The sequence below is a fragment of the Cuculus canorus genome, chromosome 18 (assembly GCF_017976375.1).
Source record: "Cuculus canorus isolate bCucCan1 chromosome 18, bCucCan1.pri, whole genome shotgun sequence".
In the NCBI taxonomy this organism is placed as follows: Eukaryota; Metazoa; Chordata; class Aves; order Cuculiformes; family Cuculidae; genus Cuculus; species Cuculus canorus.
The window spans coordinates 4,620,992-4,646,086 of NC_071418.1; the positions used below are offsets into that span (position 1 = coordinate 4,620,992).

General features: G+C 44.3%; 1 protein-coding gene across 1 annotated transcript in view; it reads right to left on the minus strand.

Moving 5' to 3' along the window:
* Positions 1–339: 339 nt before the first annotated feature.
* RGS9 (regulator of G protein signaling 9) overlaps positions 340–25,095 on the minus strand; it is an 83,932-nt gene continuing 59,176 nt past the window's right edge. The window contains exon 19 of the mRNA XM_054083132.1: positions 340–364. Within this exon, the coding sequence (XP_053939107.1) occupies positions 355–364 (10 nt within the window). The 3' untranslated portion in view covers positions 340–354. The remainder of the gene's footprint in view (positions 365–25,095) is intronic.

Below are 25,095 nucleotides of genomic sequence, written 5' to 3' on the forward strand. Positions count from 1 at the left end.
AATGAGACCTTTAAGGCTCCACTACAAGAAAGAGAGATTTTAGACCAGAAAATAATTTTTCCTTGTCATTCAGCAGGTCATGCGTTAAAGTTCAAGGGTACTCAATCAAATAATAATAAAATCATCTGTAAGCCATCCTGCCTGTTGCAGGGAAAGCATTGCTTTGGTGAAGAACAGCCTGAGGAAGAGGATGAGAAGCTGTTTCTGGGAAGAGGATGAAGAAACTGATTTTCCTTTCAAGAAAGTCAGGGGAGGAGGTAGTTGAAAGTGTCATGTTTCCACAGGAAGATGTCACAGTGATGTGGTGAAGATGAGTTGTAGTATTTATCCTCTTTTGCCACACCATCACCTCCCTCAGGGAGATCTAAAAAGGAGAACTTCACATGTTAGGGCTCCAGTAGGCGAGATCTGCAACAGGTTTTAGTGCTGTCGCTGCCCTACTCCCTCCCTACCCTGCCCTACAGGAGGTTTCTTCTCCTGTGGCACAGGGAATCAAAGGCTTAGCCCTGCACAGCCCGGTGGAAAACCTCCTTTCCTGACCCATCTCAGCAAAGCCTCAGGGTTTTCCCTGGAGTGCTTGTGGTGCCGGCACAGCTCCACTCTGGCAGCTCCGCAAGGGAGTGTCGGGCAGGGGGGAGGACAGGTGGGAGTGGAAGTGGAGGCATGATAATATCTCCAACCACCCTAGCAAGATTTGCTAGAATTCACCTGCCAGACCCCTTAGTCAGACAGAAAACAGTCAGTCCGATCCTTCCGAGAGGTTGGGTAGTAGCCTCCAGCAAACCCAAGACCTGCTGTTCCAGTGAGGGTGCATGAGAGGGATCCCACCTCTCTCCTGATTTTGTAGTTTCCAGTTTGCTGACACTGGAAAGGCATCAGAGAAGATAGGAGGATACTTATGCAGAGACTTCTATCAGTGGGGAGGCCCATCTTCAAAGCTTTGATTTTACCAAGTGCTGGCACCCCTTCTGAGAGCTGTTCTTGCTCGGGGGGATTCCATCTCAAAGTCCTCACATCACAGGAAGGGGAGTCCTGCTTTGAAGAGTCTCACCAGCAATGGGCCAAACCTCCTATTTGCATTTCATTTTTGGCTGCATGAAGCTTGCTCATTGGCACCAACCAAGCATTGTGCAATCTTTTTAGAGCAACAAGGCGCAGCGTTTGCTGACACAGCTCAACACCAGGACGTGCACATGTGCATCCAACTGAGAAAGTCACCAGCAGCTTAGGCAGGTGTGGGTGAATGCATTAAAGTTAGAACAAAGTCCTGGTGCATTTGGAGTATGTCTATCAAGTTGCAACAAGTAAAAGTTAATGTTAAATTAAGGAATCTACTTCCAGTGTTTGCCCTTGGCAGCTCATTTGACTCCTGTTTCACTCCTAAAGTGAAACCATTAAGATAATTTAAGGTTGAATTTATTTTAAGGCTACCTTTTTTTGAGTCGCTTTGCTGACAGTTCAGGGAATTCGTGTCAGGTTGGACTCTGGCAGAATTTCTGCTGGATCTTCAGCACTGCCTGTAGGGCCTGCCTGGCCAGGGAGGAGCACCTTGGAGTATTTCAGAAATACAAAAGGCATCGCCAAATGCCACTCAGTCTTGTTTTTAACTTCAGCTTCGTCCAGCTCAGTATCTTTAATTTCCCAAAGATTCTTAGAAAATAGGGCAGTGCTGACATAATCAAAGCAGCCAAGTCCCCTGGCTTTGACCTTTCAGTGGCTCATTTTCCCTCTGTTACCTACTTTTCAGTGGAATTGCAGAGCTTCACCCTCTAGTGTCTGAGGAGGAGTTTGGAAGGCATTTAAGAAATGAAGGTCATTAGATGTTACCTTTCCTGTTGCAAGCCCTTGCATGATGCACAGAGGATTATTATGCCATTGCCCTTTGGTATAAACAAACCTCAGAGATGTTCTTAGCAATGCTTGTAACCAGAACAAAGCCCTTTGCACTGTTAAACCTCTAACATAAGAGAGACTCAAGGAAAGCCTATTTACCATGCATAACACAAGAAAGGTCCCTGAATAATCCAAGACAAAAGATCTGTGCTGGGAAAGTGCAGAGGTGGGACTGCTGGTTTCCCTTTTACGAGGATCCCCAGATTCCCCAGTTCTCCTTTAGGCTGGTACAGAGAACCTGGAGCTGCTGGTCTTCCCTGCTCTGCACTCTGTCCATAGACGACTTCAAGAAGATGCAACAAATTACCTGTCAAGTTCAGAAACACCTTGTACAGTGGGTGATCTCAGTGCCTGGGGACAGGTGGATACAAACTGAGGTTCCCAGGGAGCCAGAGCTTTACATGCTTCATACTTAACATGTAAAGAACCCGCTTTGAACTACGTATGACTTGAGTTCTGCTGCAGAACGCATTTTTTTGGTTGTGCTGAGGTTGAAGCCAAGGACTTAGTTCAGGTCAGCTTACCCATTGAGGGAGAAAGAACCAGCTCAGCTTTCCACAGAGCAGCCTGCAGGCCAATGCCGGAACACGGTTGTTGGGCGAGCAGGATTTTAGGAGCTTTCTAGTCCTGTTGAAGCTCGCAGTCCCCTTCATACACACTGCAAGAAGACCTTGTAAGCAGTAAAGAGGAACGAAACAGAGCTCATTTTGCCTTGCTCCCCACTTCTCAGTTATTCACCTTGAACCTCCAAACATAGCTCTGCCTCATGAAACTGTGCAGGAGACTGCTGTCACCCCTTGGCGGTGGGTATGGGACTGGAATGCCGGTGGGATGTGGCTGACAGGTAGTTTGCAGAGTGCGCCGCTTTCCCCATCACACGCGTGGCAATCAAAGCCCTGTGTACAAAGATCCAGTGCTCGTTTGAGGTTTTACCTGGCGGGTCTGAAAGGGCAGGTCTCCTGCTTCTTTGTTTAAATGCTGGCCCATTTGTTGACTTGGAGGCACCCACTCCTTAGAGGCGGCAGCAGCGGTGAAATCACATATCACTCTAATGAGCGTCCCTTCAATAACCATTGCCCTGATTTTTGATACCTGGAGAGAAGATGCACCAGCTAGGGAAGAATTTATCAAAAACACGCCACTGACTAGACATCAGAGGGAACCTCAAAGGGACAGTGAACTAGAACAAAGAACAAAAACATTTACAGAAGTGCTACGCCGAAAAAAAAGGGAAAGGAAAAAACTGTACTAACAACAGTAACAAGGTCAGCTATAAAACCAGAATTAAAAGGCACTGCTGGGGAAAAGACGACAACTCAAAAAAGCACCAAGAACTAAGAACACAGCTTGCTAATCAGATCTATACAGATTCCCCTTGATATCTTCCCACTAACAGGCTTTGCTGCAGGACAAGTAAAAAGTTTAAGCGACTGGCTCTGGGAAGGTGGGCTAGAAGCGGGAGAGCAGCATTCACAGCTTTTGACACAGATCTTCAGGTTCTGCATCAATGGGATGGTTCAAAGGCTCGGGGGCTTGGCGAGCGGAGCTGTGCAGCAGCCGGGGCTGGGAGCGGGAGCAGCCCTGCGGCAAGGTGCCACAGCAAACCTCATTTAGACTCATCTGAATAAGTGTTAATAGAAGTTGACACCTGAACGGACTGCCTGGTGCCCTGAGCACATGCTGCCTTTGCCACTCTGTCACCCACAGCTGGGGGGAGGCGTTGGTTTAAATCAGCACAAATAAAGCCCCAGCCCTGAGCTTTGCTAGAGTGGTGCTAAAATTAGGACTGGTTGGAAACTTGCAAACGGGAATTTTCGACTCCACAACAAAACAAGAATTTACTTTTTGTTGAAAATTTCAAGCGGTTTGTGGGAATATGACAGTTTTCAGTGTCCAACCGAAATGCCCAAGGACTTTTCTACACAGAAAGGTCATTATGTGCCCTCTTTGCCTCCTGTGCATATGCATTCTTTCCTTCATCCGAAAGAAGAGCATTTTCTTTGAATCATAGAATAGAATCATTAAGGTTGGAAAAGACCTGAAAGCTCATTCACTCCAACCACCAGCCCAACACCTCCACGTTCAATAAACCACATCCCAAATGTACCATGTCTTCACATTTTCTGAACACCTCCAGAGATGGGGACTCTACCACTGTGCTGAGCAGCATCTTCTGACACTTCATCACTCTTTCAGTAAAGAATTTTTTCCTAATAAGCAGTCTCAACCTCCCTCGGCCCAACCTGAGACCATTTCCTCTTGTCCTATCGCTCTTGGGAGAGGGGACCCGACCCTCTTCACTACAACATCCTTTCAGGTTGCTGTAGAGGGCGATAAAGTCTCCCCTCAGCCTCCTTTTCTCCAGGCTGAACAATCCCAGTTCCCTCAGCAACTCCTCCTAAGACTTTTGCTCCAGACCCTTTATTTTCCTCCCTCCCAGTCTTGGTGCCGACATCCATACAACAGATAACCTCTGTTTCCCTATGATTGTCAAACCCGGCTATGCCTCATATAAAAAAATAATGGGAAAAAATCAGCTTGAGATCTTTATCCTGATTTTCCCTGTGCCCTCTCAGAAGGCACGAGTCTCCTGTTGGCTGGTGTCGTACTCACAGCCTGCACATCTCCTGCATGGCCGGAGTGCAAATAGCCACAAGATGCCTATGTTTAGGGTCACTGAATTGCTCCCGAGATATCACAGAGCTGGAAATATCTTCCACGGTGATTTGCACTGTGCATAAGTGAAGGAGCTGGTTACCCCAGCCCGTCAGCAGAAGAGAGGCAGGTAGCTCTGGAGGAGAACGAGAGCAGGAGCTGACTTTGACTGCTTGGAGCCTCTCCTAAAGGAGCCCCTCTCTCAGCAGGAGGAACGTGGGGAGCTCTGAATGCTAAGATTGAACGTTAGGCAGCATGAATATTCTAATCATATGCCTCCCACCAATATATCTCTAAAATTAGGACAACTTCTATGAGCCAATATTGCAAGGCTGGGTACCAATATTTCATTTTTAAAGCAGGTCCTGCTTGCTTTTTTCCTGGTCCCTTCCCTGTGAAGCTATGCTTGTTAGAGAAAGTGAAGAGACTTTTGATTTCTAAAGCCAATGTTAGAATGAGCATTTCCCCGTGAGAGCACCTGGTTCTCGTGTTTAATGAGTAAACACAAGGAAACAGAGGCTTGAAGAATGATTGTTCCCAACGTCATTACTTCTGAACCCGACATTAAAGAGAAGTAAAAGACAACAGCACAGCAGTTCTTTGTTTTTTCACCACTCTTCCTAAAAAATATCTTTAATGAGACGCATTTGAAGTCTAACACAGGGCCGTTCTCCTAGATTATAATTGATAAATCTTCCAAAGTGGTATGGGGAAAGGATTGTGTAATAATTACTTGTTTCTTTTGAGGAAATAAATAAAATATGAAAAATGTAATTACTAACCAGCAAAATGCAGCGAGCGGGTTTCCCACCGCTCAGCCGACCAGAGTGTGCACGGAGTCAGGATTTCAAAAGTCTCTCTCCGAGTTCAGCATGACACGCAATGATGTTGCTGCTGCTCGTGTTTGTTTTCCAAGTGCCAGCTTTTCCAGTCAGAGTCACTGGTTTGTTTGAAGTCCTTGTATTTACTCCTGCATTACAATTAATTTTTCTTAAAAAAGGAACAAATTGCTATTCTTGTCGGGTGGGCGGTGCGGGAGTTGATTGCCTTCAGAGAAGCTTCTCCCAGCAGCCAGGGAGGAGGTCAGGGCTGGCACGCCTGCGTTTCCTGGGCAAGCAGGGGTGACGGGGACCCATCCCCTCGGCATACTGGGAGATGTGATATTCATTGCATGTGCTCAGGCGACACATGTTTTTTTCCTGCACCCCAACCGCTCCTTGCTCCATTCCCAGTCCTCCCATGGGCAGTTATTTCCAAATTTTATAGTAAAACTATGTTGTGGTTTCACCTCACCCCACGTCCAGTACAGCCTGACCAGGTCTGCTCCCCAACTCAATCTAAGCTGCACGTTCACAGCGCTGATCCTGCCCTAGGACAAACCCCTGTAGGCACGGGCACCCCAAAAGCCCATAACAACTCCCACCTGGAAATGGTTTTTGGGTCCTTTGCCTTGGTGCATCTCCAGAAGCAGGAGAGAACTGCTGGTCTCAGCAGGGGCTTGCATTGGAGCCGGCAGTTTTACCATCTCCCTCTCCTTCCTCTGGAGCATAATTCTTGCTCCAGCTGCTTTACAGAGAGGCAAAACTTATTGCAAAGGTGTCTAAAGACACCTAAACTGAGAGACTCACCATTTCTATCACAGAATCATAGAATAGTTTGGGCTGGAAGGGACCTTAAAGATCATTCAGCTACAACCCCCCTACCATGGGAAGGGACACCTCCCACAGGATCAGGTTGCTCCAAGCCCCATCCAACCTGGCCTTGAACACCTCCAGGGATGGGGCAGCCACAGCTTCCCTGGGCAACCTGGGCCAGGGCCTCACCACTCTCATAGTGAAGAAATTCTACCTAATGTCCAGTCTAAATCTACCCCTCTCCAGTTCATACCCATTGCCCCTCGTCCTATCCCCACGAGCCTTTGCAAACAGCCCTTTTCAAGCATTCTTGAAGCCCCTTCAGGTACTGGAAGGTCTCTATAAGGTCGTCTTAGAGCCTTCTCTTCTACAGGCTGAACGACACCAACTCTCAGCCTGTCCTCGTAAGGGAGGTGCTCCAGATAACGCGCAAATAATTTTCCTGAACTTTCAGCAAGAGTTCCACACAGCAACCTTGTCTCCAGGCTGGGCTTTACCTAGTATCTACTTGGAATTATCATCTTCTCTATATAACATTAAAAGCTCATTCTCCACCTCAGCCATCAATTGTTCAGAAATTTGACAACCATAGCCTCGTCCACCAATAAAACTTCTGTTCAGCCCTAAACTGGTTCAAGTACCAGGTTTCTCGTTCTCAGCTATAGCTATCAAGGATATATTAAAAATATATATATTCATGCCTTCTAGACCTTTTCCTTTTCTTGCTTTTTTAACCGTTGCTTTGAACAACGGCATGCATATTTAATGGCTGTATAAGACTTCAAGCCAATCCCCCACTTCCTAATTTTGTAAAATGTTATCATAAATGTTTTATGATGTTTAAAAAAATTCTTTTCCTTAAAGTAACAACTTAAATTTTTCATGCACAATGAAGACCTTTATCTTATTCGCAGTTGTCATTCTCTGTTTAGCATCAAAACACAATACTAATGAAAAAATGCCATTGGATTGCCTTAGAGAGTTTGGCCGATTTTAATGCATAGCACAGCTTTGCTCATGTTATTCCTTTCTATAGAACGTCCTTAGATCTTTGTTCTCCAAGAACATTACTTATACTGTTTTTTAGTGAGGGCAGTTTACCTACAGAGCAGGTCTTCCCTAAGGAAAAAAGAGTGATTTTTTTCATTCAAGTAGCATATGGTAGAATTCTGTTAAAACCAAACCCAATTAATAACCTATAGTAGTTTTCTGAGTTATTATCCTCCAGTTTGAGTACAAGAGAGCAGTTTTCAGCAAAGTCATATAAAGTATTTGATTATGAAACCAAAGACAGTCTGCAGTGCCAAGACAGACAAGCTGTCAGCAAACACTTCCCACACGAAGCAAATCTTCCGTGGTTGAGGTTACCTCCTCGTTTGTTCATCAAGAGAGCATTTGCCTAGGTTGAAAGACTCTGAAAACTCTTCTTCTGAGCCTAAGCTGCACATGAATTAATCCTGGAGCAACTCAGACATGGGACAAGACACTTGGGAACAGTCTCAGTGATGGCAAATCCCCTGGGACCCAGGCATTTCCCTGCACTGCTGAAGAGAAGAAATGGACCTGTTGTGTCTCCCCATTGAATAGATTTGCAGCTTTCCAGACTCTGGGCTCAAAAGTGCATCTCTTTCAAGTTTCCAGGCAGCAGATTTTCCTTCCGTCTTTTGCTTTTGAGAATTCTAGGAGCATCTTCCATTAAATACAAAGATGTTTAGCCTTTTAACCCTCTAAACGTGATACCAGAGGCTCTAGTGATCTATTGTCAGTTAAATTCACCCTCTACACTCTCTACTACAGCCTCTCTCTTCTAGTTTCTTCCCTGCTGGGTGCACTTATCCCTGCATTGAAAATACGCTTTTAAACTAATACACACCATTGGTTATTTTTAGGTATCAAAGACTTTCTTCTCAAGATCTTTCTTCATTAATTCACTAATTCACTTTTTTGTCTTGATCCCATTTGCCCCATGTTCTTTATTGTCTCTTAACCCTGATGCTCAAAAGGTGTCAGCACAGATTAACAGGGAGACCAATAGTTCCTGGAGAGCAGCATTTCATGTTCTCCTGCATCCTTTTAATCAGTTTTAAACTCTTCTGGCCTTCTGCTTAAGTTCAGTTTGAAAATAGCCCACAAACTTCAAATGAAAGCCCAAATAGAACACATCCCTTTTTTTCTATTTTGACACACATTCCAAATACGCAGCGATGCAACGGGAGGCAGAAAAAAAAATGAGAAAGTCTTGACCCTTTTATTAGTTCTGTAAATAATTTTGCTTGAGTTGGTCAATAAGAAGCGAGGAATAATAACAGCATGGCTCAAAACCCCTTCCCATCTCTTCTGCACAGCAAAATGAAGTATTGAGAGTAAGAGTTAAGTCCTGCAGAAGATGTTCTGTAGACCTCTGCAAAGGACATCTCTAGAAATCCATAGTAATAGATCTCAAACCTCAAACTCAAGCGCTTCTCTGCTCAGTCGGTTTCAGTATTCAATCCTAGCAGTGCCTCTGAATTTGCAGCTTGAGTCTGTCTCAAATCACAACCCAGTCCTAAATAATACATTATTGTAAAAACTGTAACTCTATCCCCTACAGACTGCCTGCCCCAGTAATAGCTTCTTATTCCCAATTGCTTTTCCCGTGCCAGAATGAGCAAAGGCTGAGCTAGCACTTAAAGCAAGGGATTGCGAGCTGGGGGACTGGGGTCTAATCCCAGCTCAGCTCCTCATGTATTTTGGGAAAACACTTTACTTTTCTGACCTGAAAAATAAGGTGGCACTTCTTTATGCTGAGACTTGGTTCATGAAAGTTTGCAAATATCTTTGAAGTCCCTAACTGAAAAGTACTGTAAAAAGTCAAAACATAATTACAAAATAGGTTCTTATTTTCTATTGCTGGGCCTAGTTTAAGAAAAATAAATAGGTCAAAAGCCTCTGGAATCTCAAAAAACTCATAAGAAACTTCAACTGGCACAAGTTTTCATCCCAGCGACTGATCCGGACAGGAGCAACCCTGAAACTGTTATCTCCTTTAAGAGTTTCAGGCTGTTTCTCAAGTCAGGAATACTAAAGGGGCTGAAAATAGTGGGAAGTTGCTTTACTTTTAGGAAAGCCACCAGTGACATCAGAGCAGTACAGCCCTGGGAAGAGAGGACAGTTCAATATACTTCTGCCATTATTTCATGTTTTGAGTAAATGCCTTGGCCTTCAGAAAGCTGCAGCGATGGTGATGGACCCAACCACAGAGCCCAAAAAAGCACAGAAAGAGGCACTTGGGGGTCCCTTTTCCTCTGAGAATGCGCTGGTGCCACAGGGAAAACTGCAGGGAAAGCACCAGTAGCTTTCTGGAGTGGTGGAGATCAGAAGGATTACTTGCTGCTCAAGCTAAAGGGTGAAAGCTTTAGGAAAACAATACTAATGTGGGGTGAGTGAAGTAAAGGATTGCCCCGTGATGACCTCCACTGAGCTGCTATTTTCGAGTGCCCATATTATATGTTTCCTTGATATCCAAAAAAAGAGAGGAAAAAGCCAGTTTATGATAAGCAGCCCATCCGTGTTCCCCCACCTCTGCCAATCACCAGATAAAAGGAATCATTATTTTAAGACCCCTGCAGATGTCTGTCTGTCTTTTGTAATGAACTCAAGAGCAACAGCGATCGTTGTGGCACTGTTAATTGGAGCACCCACCGTGCTGGCTTCTGAAAGGCCGTTGGTTGTGTCACGTATTTCTTCTTCCAGCAGGTTTGGTTTACAGACAGACAGGCATGTCTGTACATATTTGGATCCAGGTGGCTCCAGAAAGCCAGGTCAGGCTTTTTTGGGAGTTCTCCCAGTGCAATGTCTTCCAGAAACCTGTTTCGTGTCTCCTCATGGGGCTCCAGGGAGGAGGCTGGGGTTGACAAGGTGTCCCATTAGCTTTATGGAAACCAGTGCTACTGGCCACCCAAGCGCTTTAGCTCCTGACTAGCATCCACCTGCAGCAATAATCTCAACCAAGCAATTAATAACAGCATTTCCTACCTACACTACTAGAACTGCTATGGAGAACATTGTTTTTTTTACTTTTTAAAGAGCTTTCATGTGGTTACTGGGGCTTATTAAAAAAAAAAAAGACCAAAATCCTTACCCCCCCTATAGCCATCTGTACAACTTGCTTTATATTTTCCTCCCCTCCTTACCTCCTTCCACGGCTTTTGGGCTTTTAAGTTACATAACATTTCGACATAGCACTGGGAGAACAGGGAAAGAACAGAATCATCACAAAGATGTTTTAAAACCCAACAAAACACTTCAGCAGCAGAGCAGGGTTAGTTAGCAGCGTTGTATATTTTGATTTCATCTTGAAGTTTATTTACCAGAGCTCTAAGATGCTACATCTGGTTTTCCAGTGAGGATGTTGCAGCACTTTTTAAAATGTTGTTCTCCCCAACAAGAAAGGAAAAGAAAAAAAAGCCAAAACTTGTGGTTCTCCAGAGCGAGCTCAATACAGCAGCTACCCAAATTATGTGTCTACTTGGTGGCTGAGCCCTAAATTAGAAAAAAAAAAAACATGTTCACCTCACTCCCATCACCGCTTTGCCTCTGCTTCCTCTGGTCTCAATCTCGGGGCCACTGTTTGGAGAACAGCAAGGCCAGAATGCAAAGATTTCATCTCTATGTAAGCCAGTTGGTCTACTATTTCCTACCAGCACCATCAAGACCATCAGAGGTGTCTGCTTAACAGATACAGGATAGCTCAGGGTCTTGGGTGACCTTCAAAGAGCTAAGATGGACTTGAGACTGCCAACACAGAGGATGAGGTATGGAACAGCTCTCTGAAACTTTGAACTTAAGTTTAAAGTAACTTTCCCTACGCTTGGCTAAATTGAGGAATTGTGAGGTTCTTCATCCCAAGTGATGCACAAATCCAATAAATTACCATAACATCAGCTCCATGTTTGGTGGATACGTCCCACTGCAGGAACCAGCAGCTCTTTGCTCTGCTGTGGTGTGTGGCTAGGAACCAATGCTCTCCCCTGGGATGAAGGCTGGATCTGGAAAAAGGGTGCTGGGGAGAAAGGCTTTTCTCCTTGGGAGGTAAAGCAAGAGCCTCTGACAGGCATGGCTGGAAGCCTAGCTGGGTTTCATCACACCTGGTCTATGCGTTCCTGCACTGGTACCAGCAAGCCATGAGCCTCCTCGTGGATGGGAAATATCAGCCTTAGGTGCTGAGAGAGACACCAAGTTTAACTCATTAACAGCAAGATCCTTCAGGCAGGAAACAATGTTCAATAAAAGCTGAAGCACAACAAAAAAACCCCTGTGCTTTGCTATGAATTTCTTACTCTGATTCTGTAATTTGCCCCATAACTTGTTGATTGTCTTGAATCGAACTTTGAGAAATATTCAGTCATTATTTAAATGCTTTAAGTGACAGAAAATCTACCACACATCCCCAAAAGGGTGTTGTGATGATTATGCTCCATACAAAAGCTTCTCAACTTATTTCTGCTTTTGACCTTTGGTAGCTCCTTCTTACTGGATCTTGCTATTTTTTTTTTGTCTGCAGGTTTAAAGGACCCTCCAACTAGAATTGATTACCATGAATAAAGAGACCTTCTGCCATTTTTGCTACTTCAAAATGAGAACAAGGTGATTTCTCAGCAGTATAATCAAGGAGAACCAGATGTGACTCCTTGCCATCTTGCAAAAGGCGAGCAGCTGGATCCAAACACACACAGCTGCTGGTGTAGCACAGCTTTCACAATCGTAAGTACCCACACAAAAAGCATGAACAGAGGAAAGAGGAGCTACATTTGGTTTTACCGTGCCTGAATCCATGCAGGTTTGTCACGTTGCTGGTGATTTATTACTCCCTGTAGCTTACAAGAAAGGAGCAGCATTTCCAAGAGCAGCCCAGGAGTGGAGCAAGTGGAGTGGCCCCTCTCCAGGCCTGGGGAGAGGTGGCAAGAGTTCAGGAGGAGTGAGGAAATCAGTGCTACAACTCTGAAATACTCAGCCAGCCACAAATTACAGCTCAAGGAAGGACAGTCTGGACCTTAGCACACAAGGGGTTTTGTTTGGGTTTTCTTTCCTGTTGTTGTTTTGGACTTTTTATGAGTTAGCACAAAGTTGCCTCCTTTCTGAAACCAGGCTTAGCAGTCGAGGGACTTCACAAAAGCTGAAAGTCAAGGCAGACAGTGCCTTTTGGCAGTGTTTTAGGAACAGAAAAAAATATATAGAGTCTTTACAGGGAACAGGATAGTTATTCCAGTCCTGCACATCCCAAGGTAAAACTGGACTCAGACCATGTTGCCTGTCCCCTTACCATCAAGGGAGGGTACCACAAGGCACAATGGTGTAGTTGAGACCTTGCTGGGAAGGAATAATCACTGAAAAAAAAAAAAAAGCAGTGGGAAAGGCTCCATTTTCAATGCTTCTGAATAAAGCATTTATTTTGAAATAAAAGTTTGTTATTTCCTGAGGGTCATGTTAAGATCAAACATATTAAATGTCTGTCAGCCAAATCTGACCTTACTTTGGGAGAACATTCAGGCACACATTCTTCTGAAGTGTTTAGATGAATACGTGAGACATCAGATTTCCCAAATGTCTGCCTTATCTAAATTAAATCCCTTTTTTTTTCACTGGAACCGAAGAACCTTTCTGTAAATCCTGCAAGGTGTTTTCTGATTGTTTAGGCACATAAATATCTTTAAAAATGTGAGCGTGCAGCTAGGATCCATCTTACCACATGCAACTCAGGTGTACGGTCTTAGCCAGTCACATAGGAAACTCCTATAACGTGGGGAGAGCGGACGTCACCTTGGGGCATATGTCCTCAAACCTCCCTTGGACATCAGCCTAAGGACTGAAGCACTTTCCTTTGGGGCACTGCCTTTGCCTATTCATCACAGAGGGAGCCAAGATGTCTAGTTTCATCCGCTTAAAAAGTCAGGTTCTGTGCAAGTTAAATGAGAGAGAACCCACCCTCCACAACTACGTCGTAGAGTTTAGTTAAGTCACACTGGAAATGCACTGCAAGCTCTTTTCTGAATTCCCAGGGAGGACAGTGTGATAGCATGCAAGGTGCTTTGGGTTGGTGTGTTGCCACAATGTTCAGACTTTATCAGCATGCAGACTCTTCAGTAATAGAGGTTGAAGTTTAAAACCTTGAGCGTTACCCAAAAGCAAATTTCAGATCAAGTATTTTTAAGTGTTTTGTTAGTCAATCACGTAAATCGTTCAGGAGGGAAAAGAAATGACAACATATGACAGAGGTCATTAGCCAACATTGATGGAACAATGAAGTTTAACTCTTTCAGAATAACTAGAAAGAAGAAATAAGGTACAAAGACGTGCAAATAGTTTGGAATAATAAATAGAGGTGGTATTCTCTATAACTGACCCTCTGGAGCTACGTTGCCTCTGTTGAGTCACTATGGTAAACTCTGGTTCAAGGAAAAATTTCAGATTCTTTTTGACATCAGCTGCGGCCTCAGAATAACCGGTTCAACTGGGAAGTGAAAGCAGTGGAGAATTGTGGTTCACTGAAGCAACGGAGCGGCAGAGAATCACCTCAAGGGACATGCCAGCAAGTTAACAATGCTCCCCCAAAAAGGCCATTCTAACAGCACAACATCATCCATCACACCCTCCTGAGGACAGCTTTATAGCCGTTAGGAACCTGACTGGTAATTACAACAGAGAAATACAGCACAGAGTATTTGGAGACTAAATGGTACAGGGTGCTAGCAGCCTGTGGGCAAGCGCTTGCATTTCCATCTTCAGTGCAAGCAGGGGCTGGTTCTGCTCTCATGCTGTCCTGGAGCCATAGAATGGTTTGGGTTGGAAGGTACATTAAAGCCCATCCAGTATCCACAGATAGGGACACCTCCCACTGGATGAGGTCACTCAAAGCCCCATCCAGCCTGGCCCTGATCACCTCCAGGGATGAGGCAGCCATGACTTCCCTGGGCAGCCTGTTCCAACACCTCAACGACCTGATGGTAAAAGAATTTCTTCCTAATATCACTTTTAAACATCCCCTCTTTCAGTTAAAAGCTGTCACCCTTCATCCAATCACTACATTCTTCCCAAAGCACCACCAGCATTCAACACAGTGGGAGCCAACGTAAGCAGCAGCTCCTCCGTGCAAAAGGATGAAACTGCTGTACCTGCCCAAGTCTGCCTCTGCAGTGATTTCTGCTCTAAGACAGGCTTTGCAGAGCCCATCACTCTGAGAGGAGGTTCTTCACACCAGTGCACAACACTGCTGCAGACAGATGGATGCTAGACAGTCCCCACAGGATATTGTCTACTTCTCTAACATGCATTTCTCACAGTAACTGTCACGTTATCTTTGGTTTTCATCAGGACTTCTAAGTGCATGTAACATTAACTGGAGCTTCAGTATTCATGGCTGGCCTATTTTGGCAGGATTGCTTCTTATCCTGTGAGCCTGATCACTGCAAGGATCTGCCTGACATACTGATGACTTCCAGAGTGGTTGGGAAACACAGCAAACCTTGTCAAATACCAGCTAAGGACATCACTTCTCTTCCCAGTTATCTTTCAATTTTTCCAGTACCGGAACCAGGAACACTTTGACTCCTCAGAGCAAAGTATAACTTCAACAAAGCTCCACAAAGCTTCCTAAAGAGAAGCAGGGCTCCTCAAAAAGCTTGTTGGAGAAGGGGAAAGGACTAGCACTAAGTCTTGGTGGCAGCTTGCCCAGGTCGATCAGGAAGAGCCCCAGGCTGGGTAGATGCACAGCTCAGGGTGTGCAGATATTACAACAGTGACCACACCAGGCAGAACGAAACAAAGCAGATGAGGGAAAGTAATCTGGGCTCTTGCTGGGAAAGAAAACACAGGGAGATCCCCGTACACAGCCTTAATGCAGACACTAAAGTAAAGCTCACACTGTCTGGGAGTCTGGCGTGTCAGGAAGAGCATCCGCTGGAGCATGGGCTGCACCGCAGAGTGCACGCAGCATCTCCTCCCTCTTCCCAAAAGTGGCACTGACACCCACAGGATTGACAGCTGGCCAGCTCTTGCTCTGCTCCCAACACAAACGGTTGCCAAGTGGTGTTTTCCCAAGCCTTTGGTACAAGTAGAGCAACCACTTGTTTCATTTTATTGTTCCCATGATATCACTAGTTAATTGTAACCAGCTAAATTCCTCTCGCAGATCCAGCCTGGGGGCAGTGGGCATGCTTGATTTTCTTGTCTCCAACATGTCTTTGAAACTATTCACATTTCAGAACTCCTGCACTCAGGCAAATTGCTTTTTTCTAGCACTGAGATCAGTCGACAGACGTCCTGCGTCCAGGGCAGAGAGGGGAAGGGTGTCTTAAGCGTGATCACAAGGAAAAGCCAGAAAGTTGCATTCAGTGTGCTCAAAATCACCAAAATCCAGGCTGAGGAGGGACAGAGAGAAGCATCGATGCACCTTACATACAACTTCTAAAACTAATGAGATCTATGAAACAGTTATACATTCAGCACGAAAAAAAGTGATCCTTTGAAGACTTGGATTACATTTCCATCACCCAGGAGACAAAGTAAGAGGTGCTGGTTAAAGCGTGTGCCCAATCCTGTTGGACGGCAAGGAGAGCTCACCCAACCCATGCTTTGGTCGTCTCAGCTTGGGGGGAGGAACGGCTACAACTGACAGAAGGTTATTGTATTGATATTCATAATTCCTTTGAGAGTCTCAGATCACAAGTACCACTAGAGGAGGGCAAAGCATTACATTAGCGAGAGGCATTTATTAACCTCATGAAATCTCTTACAGGCAATGTCCAAACACTGCCCCATAAGAGGGCTGTTCCTACTGCTCAGTATTTCATTTTCTTTTCTGTTTGCCCCAGCTGAAAACCGGAGAGTGGAAATGCCAAATGCCTGTGTTCAGAGTGATCCACTTTCTCGCTAAGCAGAGGCAGCCGAGACCTGTCCCCATCTTCCCTTGCTGCTCGCTTTTATCAGTGAGCTGGACCCAATCTAGGTGCAAGAAATGGAAGAGGCTTGAGCTGGAACATGGGTTCAGTCCAACGCTTAGATCCTGAGAATGGAAAACTCACAGTCCCTGAAGAGAGAGGCTGGATTGTGGTTTCTAGAGGAAGAAATTTAATACAAGCTTGTAGAGCAAATAAACTGCAATCTCATCCCTACGTCTAGTGTGTGAGAATCTACAGTTCCAGGCAGCAAGAAAGAAATCCTGCCTTTAACGAGCGCTGGAGTGAGGAGCAAAGCAAAACCAGATGCCAGGGCAGGATCAGCCCAGCCGGGCTGGCTGGTGGGCATGGTGCACCAACCTCCTGTGCACTTTGCTGCTCCTTCGCAAGGACTCAGCGTGCGCTCACGGCTGGTGCAGGCTGCGAACGGGAGGCAGCCGCTGCCCAGGGATGGGGATGTTGCCTCCTGCATCACCCCCTGGCGAGAAGGACCTGGCCCCACTGCTCCCACGCTCACTGTGGGTGGGGTAGGAGGCAAGGACAGGAAATTTCCCTAAATCCTCTTTAATCCCTAAGGACACTCATGTGTCACAAAGCAAGAATCGGCTCGCAAAGCATCATTGTTAGCTAAAAAAAAAAAAATACCCTTCACAAACTTCCCCTGCTATAAAATACTGAGCTGAAACCACCTCAGAAGACCAGTGATTTAAGTCAGCGGCCAGCTCTGCAAACTGTTCGTCCTGGATTTTAATTTCCTGAAGCGTCTCATTTCTCAGGGAGCTGAAAAAATCCTCTTTCTTTCTTTCTTTTTCTCCTTCTCACTGTTGCTCTTTGAGTAAGGCCGTACCTAACAATTATTCGAGGAAACATTATGTTGACATTACTGTTTAGAAAATAAAGAAGGGTTTTTAAAGCTAGAGAGTAACATCGTGACCATATAGCACTAGTGAATGATTAAAAATTTAGATGACTGCCTTTGAAACAATAAAAAGCTTTCGAAGCTTCTTAATGAGCAGCTATCAGAAATAAAGCATTTAAAACTTCAGAAAGTGCCTCTGTGGAAATTTCATTGTCTTTGATGCTGTAAAATAACTGCAGGGTGGATTCATTTCAAGTTCTTTTTAACATACTGGTCGTTTAGAAATATTGGGAGATATCTTTCTTAGCAATATGTGGGGAAAACAATGTCTTGGTCGCTTTCATTTATCTGCAATTTGACAGGAGTGCAGTTTATTAACTTGAAAAGAGACAGATACATTATCTGAAACACAGAGAGTATAGTGGGTATTGCCTCCTTTTTATACCAGTGGGAGTCCATGACACTTTGAACTTGCTCACCATTAAACGCCTTCCTGAGTTGTTGAAGAGGCCTTTAAAAAGGGAGCCTGTGCATTTATGATGTAAATTCGTTATTTTGACAGTCTTTGAAATCTGTCATATTCACATCCAATTTAATGCACCGCAAAAATTCTTTTCTTTTAAAATACTTTTCTTTTAAGATTTCAAAGCCATTTTCATGTAGAAAACTATTGTTATACCTAATACATCCTGAAAGTGTTTTAGCAAAGGAACTTATATGATTCTGTTTTAAGTCATGTCAGGTTTTAAAACATGTCATTTCTTCAAATAAGCTTTGACCACACTATCTTTTTTTTTTTTTTTTCATTAGTTAAAGTGCACTTGATTTCCATGGACACAATTAGCCAGGATATATGCTATAGTATCATCATCGGATCAAATGGGGTTCTTTCAGGCTGTATTCGGCAGAGCAATTGCCCACATATCTGAGATCAATACAGACCAGCACACAGGCAGACAGATGCAGAGAGACGAGGGCTGCTTGGGAAAGTCAAGAATTGTACTGAAGCACAGTGTATTTAACGAGAACCTGGGCCGGTGGGAAAATTAAATCGCTCCTTTTAAAAGGATGAGCTCTGAGTATTTACTCCAAACGTGGAGTGGGGTGAGGAGAAGCAGGACAGGAGGGGGTCGCGCAGCATCTGATGAAATCCAAGTTCAGTTTAATTCTGGTCGAATCCAAGCCTCATACATTTCAAGTCAGTCTTCAATCCAAACAAACCTCCTTAGGCTCGCTAATCCTTATTACACAGTGGATTTTAGCAGTACCTGCACTTCTTTATCAGTTTGCAAGATATTTTCAGCCAGTACAGAGGTCTTCATGCAGCTCTGCTTCAAAGAGGTGCACAGAGGAGGTTCTGTACAGAGTTTCAGAGAGTGTTTACAGATGCCTTATCACTTTGGGAGAGGAGGTTGGTGGGCAGGGGGAACACATTTCTCCAAAGCAGCGCAGAATCATCCTAATCTAGGGAAACGATCAAATAAGAGTTTCAAAGATCTCCTGCTACAAAGGAAGGCATTAAGCTCACTCGTTGCCTGCCCAGACTCCGGGGCTGTTTTGGAATACATGGAAATATGTCTGTTATACGAAGGAACTTTCCACTGATGGTTTAAGCACCATTTCACATGTCCTCAGTGACAGGATTTAAAATGCAGCATATCATGGGTGAGATAAACCAGGAGAATCATTACTTCAGTGGCATTTAACCCTATAATTGGGTGGTTTTTTCAGCACTGATTTTATAAGGTCACCCTGTTATTTCCTTTGCTGACTGGCTTGTGATGGTGCTCTCATGTTATTACTCTTTTCCATCACAAGGAATATTTCAGGACTGAAAGGGCAAAAGACTTATAAGGACTGTCCTTTCCCACACTGTGATTGTCTGAAATCTTCAAACAGTCAAAGGCATAAATGGGTTTTAGATGGTGTCTCTGGGGCAGAAATCCCACCTGGTCTAGAGGTAGGAAAGAACTGTAAGGATCCGATCACCTCATAGTTAGATTGCCTTGTCCCTCTCTGCAGAGGCAGGATACACTTTCCTGATAGAGCTTGTATCAGATATTAAACCAATACTACACTTGATCTCAGCAAAAAGGCCATTAAATCTCACAACTTAAAAAAGGCAGCTTGATCCCTGAAGCAGGGATTCCTACAGTGCTTGCTGCCTGCTAACCCCGTGGCCTGACTGAGCTCGTTCACAGAATTCGTTTCTGCTATCATTTCCCTCCGTTTCGGATTTCATTGGCACAAGCAAAACCTTGGGCCGCATGAGAAAATACTTTGAAATGGTGCCTAATTGACTTGGGTCTGGTTCAGAACATAGTACGCCACATAAACCACCATAACATCAATCAGAGGGAGAAAGGATGTCCCCACGTTTGGCTGAAACTACAGGGTATTTCCTTTGCCGAAAGCATTTTAATCACACTTAAGTATAGGTTTGCTGTGGCAAAAAAGACCGATCTATTCCAATCGTTGATTTTTCCCACAGAAGGAAACTTCTGTAAGACAGCTCATCCAGGGAAACATCCCAGGGTTCGTTGTACCAACTGCATTAGCTTCACTAGCCTTATCGTATCTCTCCTCTTGTTCTCCCTGCACTCCCACAGTAAAAGGCATGGTTTTGTGGTCTGCAAGAGCATTATTTCCATCCAAGTTTAATGGTATTAAGTTTAGTCTCTGGGAGCTGTGCTGCTGCCTCTTCCTCCTGGGTGGGTTTTATGCCCTTTCCCTGCTCCTCCCCTTCTACAATTAGTGCTAGTTAGCTCTGATAATGCATCCCTGGTAGAGGGGAAAAAAATAGGAGCCAGTTGTTATGAATATAAAAGTTATTTCAAGGAGACTGCTGAATAAAACCAAAGCCTATGGTTCTCTTGGACACATCTACCGTGCACAACAGAGCCCCTCCGCACCCAAAATTCTGGCATCTGCACACCTCTAAGCTCTCATAGGTGAACTAATCACTTATTAATGTCTATCATTGTCAAACATAACTTAATATTAAATGTCTCAATTTTTGGTCATGCAAATGTCAGATGTCCAACAAACATATTCAGTAAGTTCCGAGTAACCTCCAAAAATCAGGGCCCTAAATCTAAGCAATCAAAAGCACGTTTGGAAAGCCTCATCAATAGCTGAAGTTATAAACTAGCCAAGGGCCTCATCCTGCCATTGCATGAGCAGCTCAGCAACAATAACTCATGTTTTTAGGCTGATTCTAGAAACAGTGATGCTGCTGACTATGCTATTAGTATGCATTAGTACTTGGAATTACCAAAAAAAAAAAACCCATCAAATTCATGCCTGGGCACGCAGAGAGCAATCATTAATAGCAGTTTCAGTCATCATCTCCATTGCACAAGAACCTCGCTTATTTTTATCTTTCACTTCCCATGAAACAGTAGTGATTTGCTTGTGAGTATCAGCAAGAGTGAGGAGGAGAAACGGGGGAAGAAACACATGTTAAGCCATTCTGATAAATCAGACATACAGCAGGAGAAAGGATGAAAACTGGATGGGAATAAAAACACCGTTCTCTAAGGAAATCATATGAAAACTTAGCCATCTTATTACGTGTTGTAGATCTGTCTTATGCACTGGTGTGCAGACAGCAACACGAACACATAAATGACGATTATGTCCCAGCTGACTCCAGTTGCAATTTCTAACCTCAAGATACCACTTCTGGGAATAGTCATGAAATCAGAATTTTATTGGGATGGGGCTTCCTTGATAATTGCAGTTGGACAAATGTACTTAGTGGGTCACACACAAATACCTGTTAAAAGTGATGTAAAGAGCCTTTTCCACAGATCTTTAGCTACCATTCCTCCTCTGTTTTGCGTAAGAGGGGCTGTTAACCCATGCATGTTGCCTGGTGGCACCTGACGCATTATCCACAAGAGCGGGAACTGTTCCATACGTGACCAGATCCAAATCATCTTGGATTTCAGTGTTAAATCCAGTCTTTAACCTTACAAGAGCACTGACTGCAAGTGCAGAGGTCTTAGGAGCAACGCGTTTTGGCAAGAAACCCCATTTAATAGGTAGGCTACCGCTTCCCACGCTCCCTGCAAGTTCTAAACAGCTTTCAGGCATAGCCAGTGTTCTGCCCAAAAGGAAAAAAACAGCTGCTTGCAAGGAAAAACACAAGGAACAAATGCTATTCCGTAGCCATATGTCCCAGACTTGCAGGCGAGTGTCTGGATCTGAAGTCTTGGACTCCACATTGACACTTCTGGGACTGGAAGGAACAACAACTCGCACTCATTTGTGGAAGAACTGTTGAGCTTAATGCAAATATTGCCCAATTATGTGAAAGAGCTCAGTGCCTTGGACACATGGATGCAATTCATGAAAGAATCCAAACAAGGCAGGATCAAGGAATCCAGATGTGTTGTGCAATGTCAGATGAAGAACAAATAGAAAGAGTCACTAAGGAACATCATGGCATCGGGAGACAGGCCAAGACATCCTGATATAGAAGTTTAACTGTGCCGAAGAGCAACTATGAAAGAGAATGTTGTGGCATAGGATTGCCCTGTACATTCGTCTCACAGCTTCATGCCCCTTTACTTGCTTATCGCTCCCCTGCCACCTGCACATGGAAGCACAGACCTGGTCCAGCTACCTGCAGAGATGGTTTTCAGTCAGCGGGCTCCCCAGCGTCTCTTTGGCTGATATTCATTTGATATTTTTGCTATTTATCATCTGATTTTGTTCCGCCTCTTGAAACAGAGTGCAAACCTGAATCCTGCTGTTTGCATTGTTGAAAACAATAAAAATTAAAACATAAAGAGAAAGTCAGAAAGAAAACATAAAACTGAAAGGCAACCAAATATCTCCCAAACAGAAAGGGAAAAAGTAAAACTGCAACAGTAGATTGCAAAAGCAAAATCCATTGAACCTAGCCATCCTAGCAACACATCCCTTTGTTTACGAACTATCTGAAGGAAGTTTTACCCTGCAAACTCCCTGGGGATCCTTGATTTTGCTAGCCAAATTAACTAATTTTCCTAAATCATACCAAACACTCGTCATTTGATCTGTCATTCTAACTCTGTGCTCCATGTAAACAAAAACACCCCATAGGTCTGATTCTACAGAAGACCACAAAAAGAACGACGGTATCCTCAGCAAACAGGGCTGTTAGGGTGTGTATTCTCCACGATGCACCTCTGTGCGGTAGTTTTTATCCAGGAGGATCGATGAGAGCTCACTTTTTGCATGAAAAAGCTTGGAAACGGCTGAGAGGAAAATTATTCTTAGATCAACCACATATATAGGGCACATTATATTCTTATACAATATAAAAAATTGTAATTTAAAGTTTCATATGGGCTGACAGGGAGGTAGCGTGACTTCACAGTGTCCTCACCTTGGAACCCCTTTTGTATCCAGATGCCATACTCTGTTTCACACATCCTCATGCCCCCAGGTATTGAAAACCAAATAAATGCTCTTTTAACACAGGCTATGTCAGGGGTATACATGGGGCAAAATCTGGCCATAAATATAATGGAACTGCTCTGGTGGTTATGCATCTCTGAGGCAGACTTACCTAAACTAGTCCATGCAATCAGTACTGGTACAGGAGCTGCTATGGTAAGGAGATAATCTTCATTGTTTGCCCCTTTCTATGTTTTACAGCATTTCATAATTAATTGGCCAAGGGTATGCAAACTCAAGGGGGAAAATCTGGAGATATTCCTCCCTCACAGAGAGCAGCCCTCATCCAGCTCCTTTGTGGAGAGAGGCAAGAGTATTTTGTGACCCCTGGCTCACGAGCAGGATTCCCTTTGCCCCTTTTGGGCACCAAAGTAAAGCAAGTGGTGTTGTCCCCCAGGGGCTTCAGCAGTCCTCATGCCATGGTCACACATGGAGACCTGCCCAGGGTACCTGCTCCACCACAACCCCAGAATTGAGATGCTCTGTGGGTAGATTTTGTCCCATTGCTTTAAAAGCAATAAGGTAAAAGAAGCCGAAGAAAAAAGAAATGATGCTTTGAGTGAGCAGATACAGTCGAAGGACTTGGCGACATGAAAATTTTGGTCCAATTTGTATTTTGAGATCTACAATCCAATAGGTTCAGAGCTGCTTTACCATCTTTACATGAAACTCCAAGAGTTTTGAAGCTGCTGTTGGGACTATTTTTCCTTTATCTGAGAAAACTTTTGTCAACCAGGACAAACTTCTTTTCCAGCGAAGCCAGCCTGCCAGAGTCAAAGAGTTATAACCTAGATGGAAATGCTGATGCTAGCTTGGGCTTTAAATATCCACAATATCTCTGCTGTCTTTTCGATGTCAAAGATTATAAGCCCAGATAGAGAGACACACAGTAGAAAAAGCCGTAAAAGACTCTGGCTTTTTTAATTTCCATGTTTTTATAAAAGTATTTGATCTGTTCCCCCGTCTACTAAGGTATGACTCGCAACAGGAGAGGTTTGACATAAATAGTGTATCGTATTTGCAATTCATGTCACGTAGCTAAGCGTGACTGGGCACTTCGGTCCAGACACACATTCCTACTGAGCAAGTTACTCAGTCCCAGGCTTTATGCGTCTGGACGCGAGTCTCCTCCAGACCTTGTTCCAAATGATCCATTTAGTGAGTCATTCCTACAAACAGGGCCATGACAGTAGTATTTGCAGGAGAAAAATGGGAGGAAACCCAGAGAAGCCAGTTTAGCAATAAGAGGATGAGCAAGGACAAGCTGAGGTCCTGCTGCATGCCTGTCTTCTCCTACCTCTTGTGTAGGTGACCTGACCTCAGCCGGGAAGCCTGTATGAAATTCCCACCATCGTTCCCAGCTTTCCTTGGGCGTGAGCGTGCACACACTCCTCCCTCCTGAGGACATGAAGTCTCATAACAGCAATACAGGTAAGCAGCAAAAAAAAAAGGGCGCTGAGTAGATTTTGCAAGGTGGTCTCCCTCTCACCCTGCCTTTGCCTGATATATAACCTGCTGATATACAGTCTTTTTGGGTTTTTCTTGGAAAAGGGAAGGGAAGTGTTTGTTTCCCAGTTCCAGATTTCCTCCTGCATTTACATGTTTGTCCATGGAAAAAAAATAAAATCCTCTGTTGTAGAACTTGTCAAATGAGACCACCCAAGCGGCTGAAGAGAGGGAACTGGGAAGAGGGAAGAAATGCCTTGAAAACCATTTTCTTTTTGATGGTTTAGAAAGGGAATTGAATATTATTGTCTCACTTTAAATACGTTCTTTATGAGGAGGTCGAGTAGCAGCCACATCATTTTCTAATTACAACCATGCAGATAACATGAAAACAAAATATATGGAGATTTTTTTCCAAAACAGAGGATGCACTGTCAAACAATATACTGTACAGTTCATCTTCTAAGCCCCAAAATAAAGCAGAGAGCTTCCCTCAGAAGGAAGAAAGTTATAGTTGTAAACTGATAATCGCTTCCTTTTACCCACTGCTTGATTGTTGATGGGAAACCTAAACTCAGTCGCTGGACAATAACTGGAAAATGTTGTCTGGGCTTTGATAGAGTTTTCTCAGGACACACTGATGCTGTCCATGGAAACAGCCCTCCTAAATCCTCTTACAGGAAAGGAGGAATTCAAAGCTCCTCCAACACCAAGATCTAGTGTTTTCCCAGCAGAACTTGCTCGCTGCAAATTGAGTATGAAGGGAATTGCGTGATCAAATCCCAGTAAACTGACAGGAAATGAGACTTAAGTGAAAACTAGTGTTCGTTTTTAAACATCTCAGCCGGTGCTGGGGTAAAAGAGGGGACCTGGGGCTTTGTTTCCCACACAGAGTGTCAGTCTTCACCTGAGCTTTGGGATCCTCCCTTTTGGGTACTAACAAAGGTGGGCTTCTCCCCAGAATGCTGGGATTTCCATCCCTAGCTTGGGGTGATATGAAACACAGCATCTTCCATGCTCACAGATGAAGCAATGTGTGGAAAAGGAGGGGTACCTGCAGCACTCACCGCTTCACAGCACAGGAATGATATCGAGGCACTTTCAGGATGGAGGGGATAAAGGGCACTTGTAGGTGATTGGTTTTCTACCAGTGCTGGTGGGATTGATATTCCACATCATCCCTCCAGTGCTCCGGATGCCTGACCTGAGTTTGCTGGAGGTGACGCCA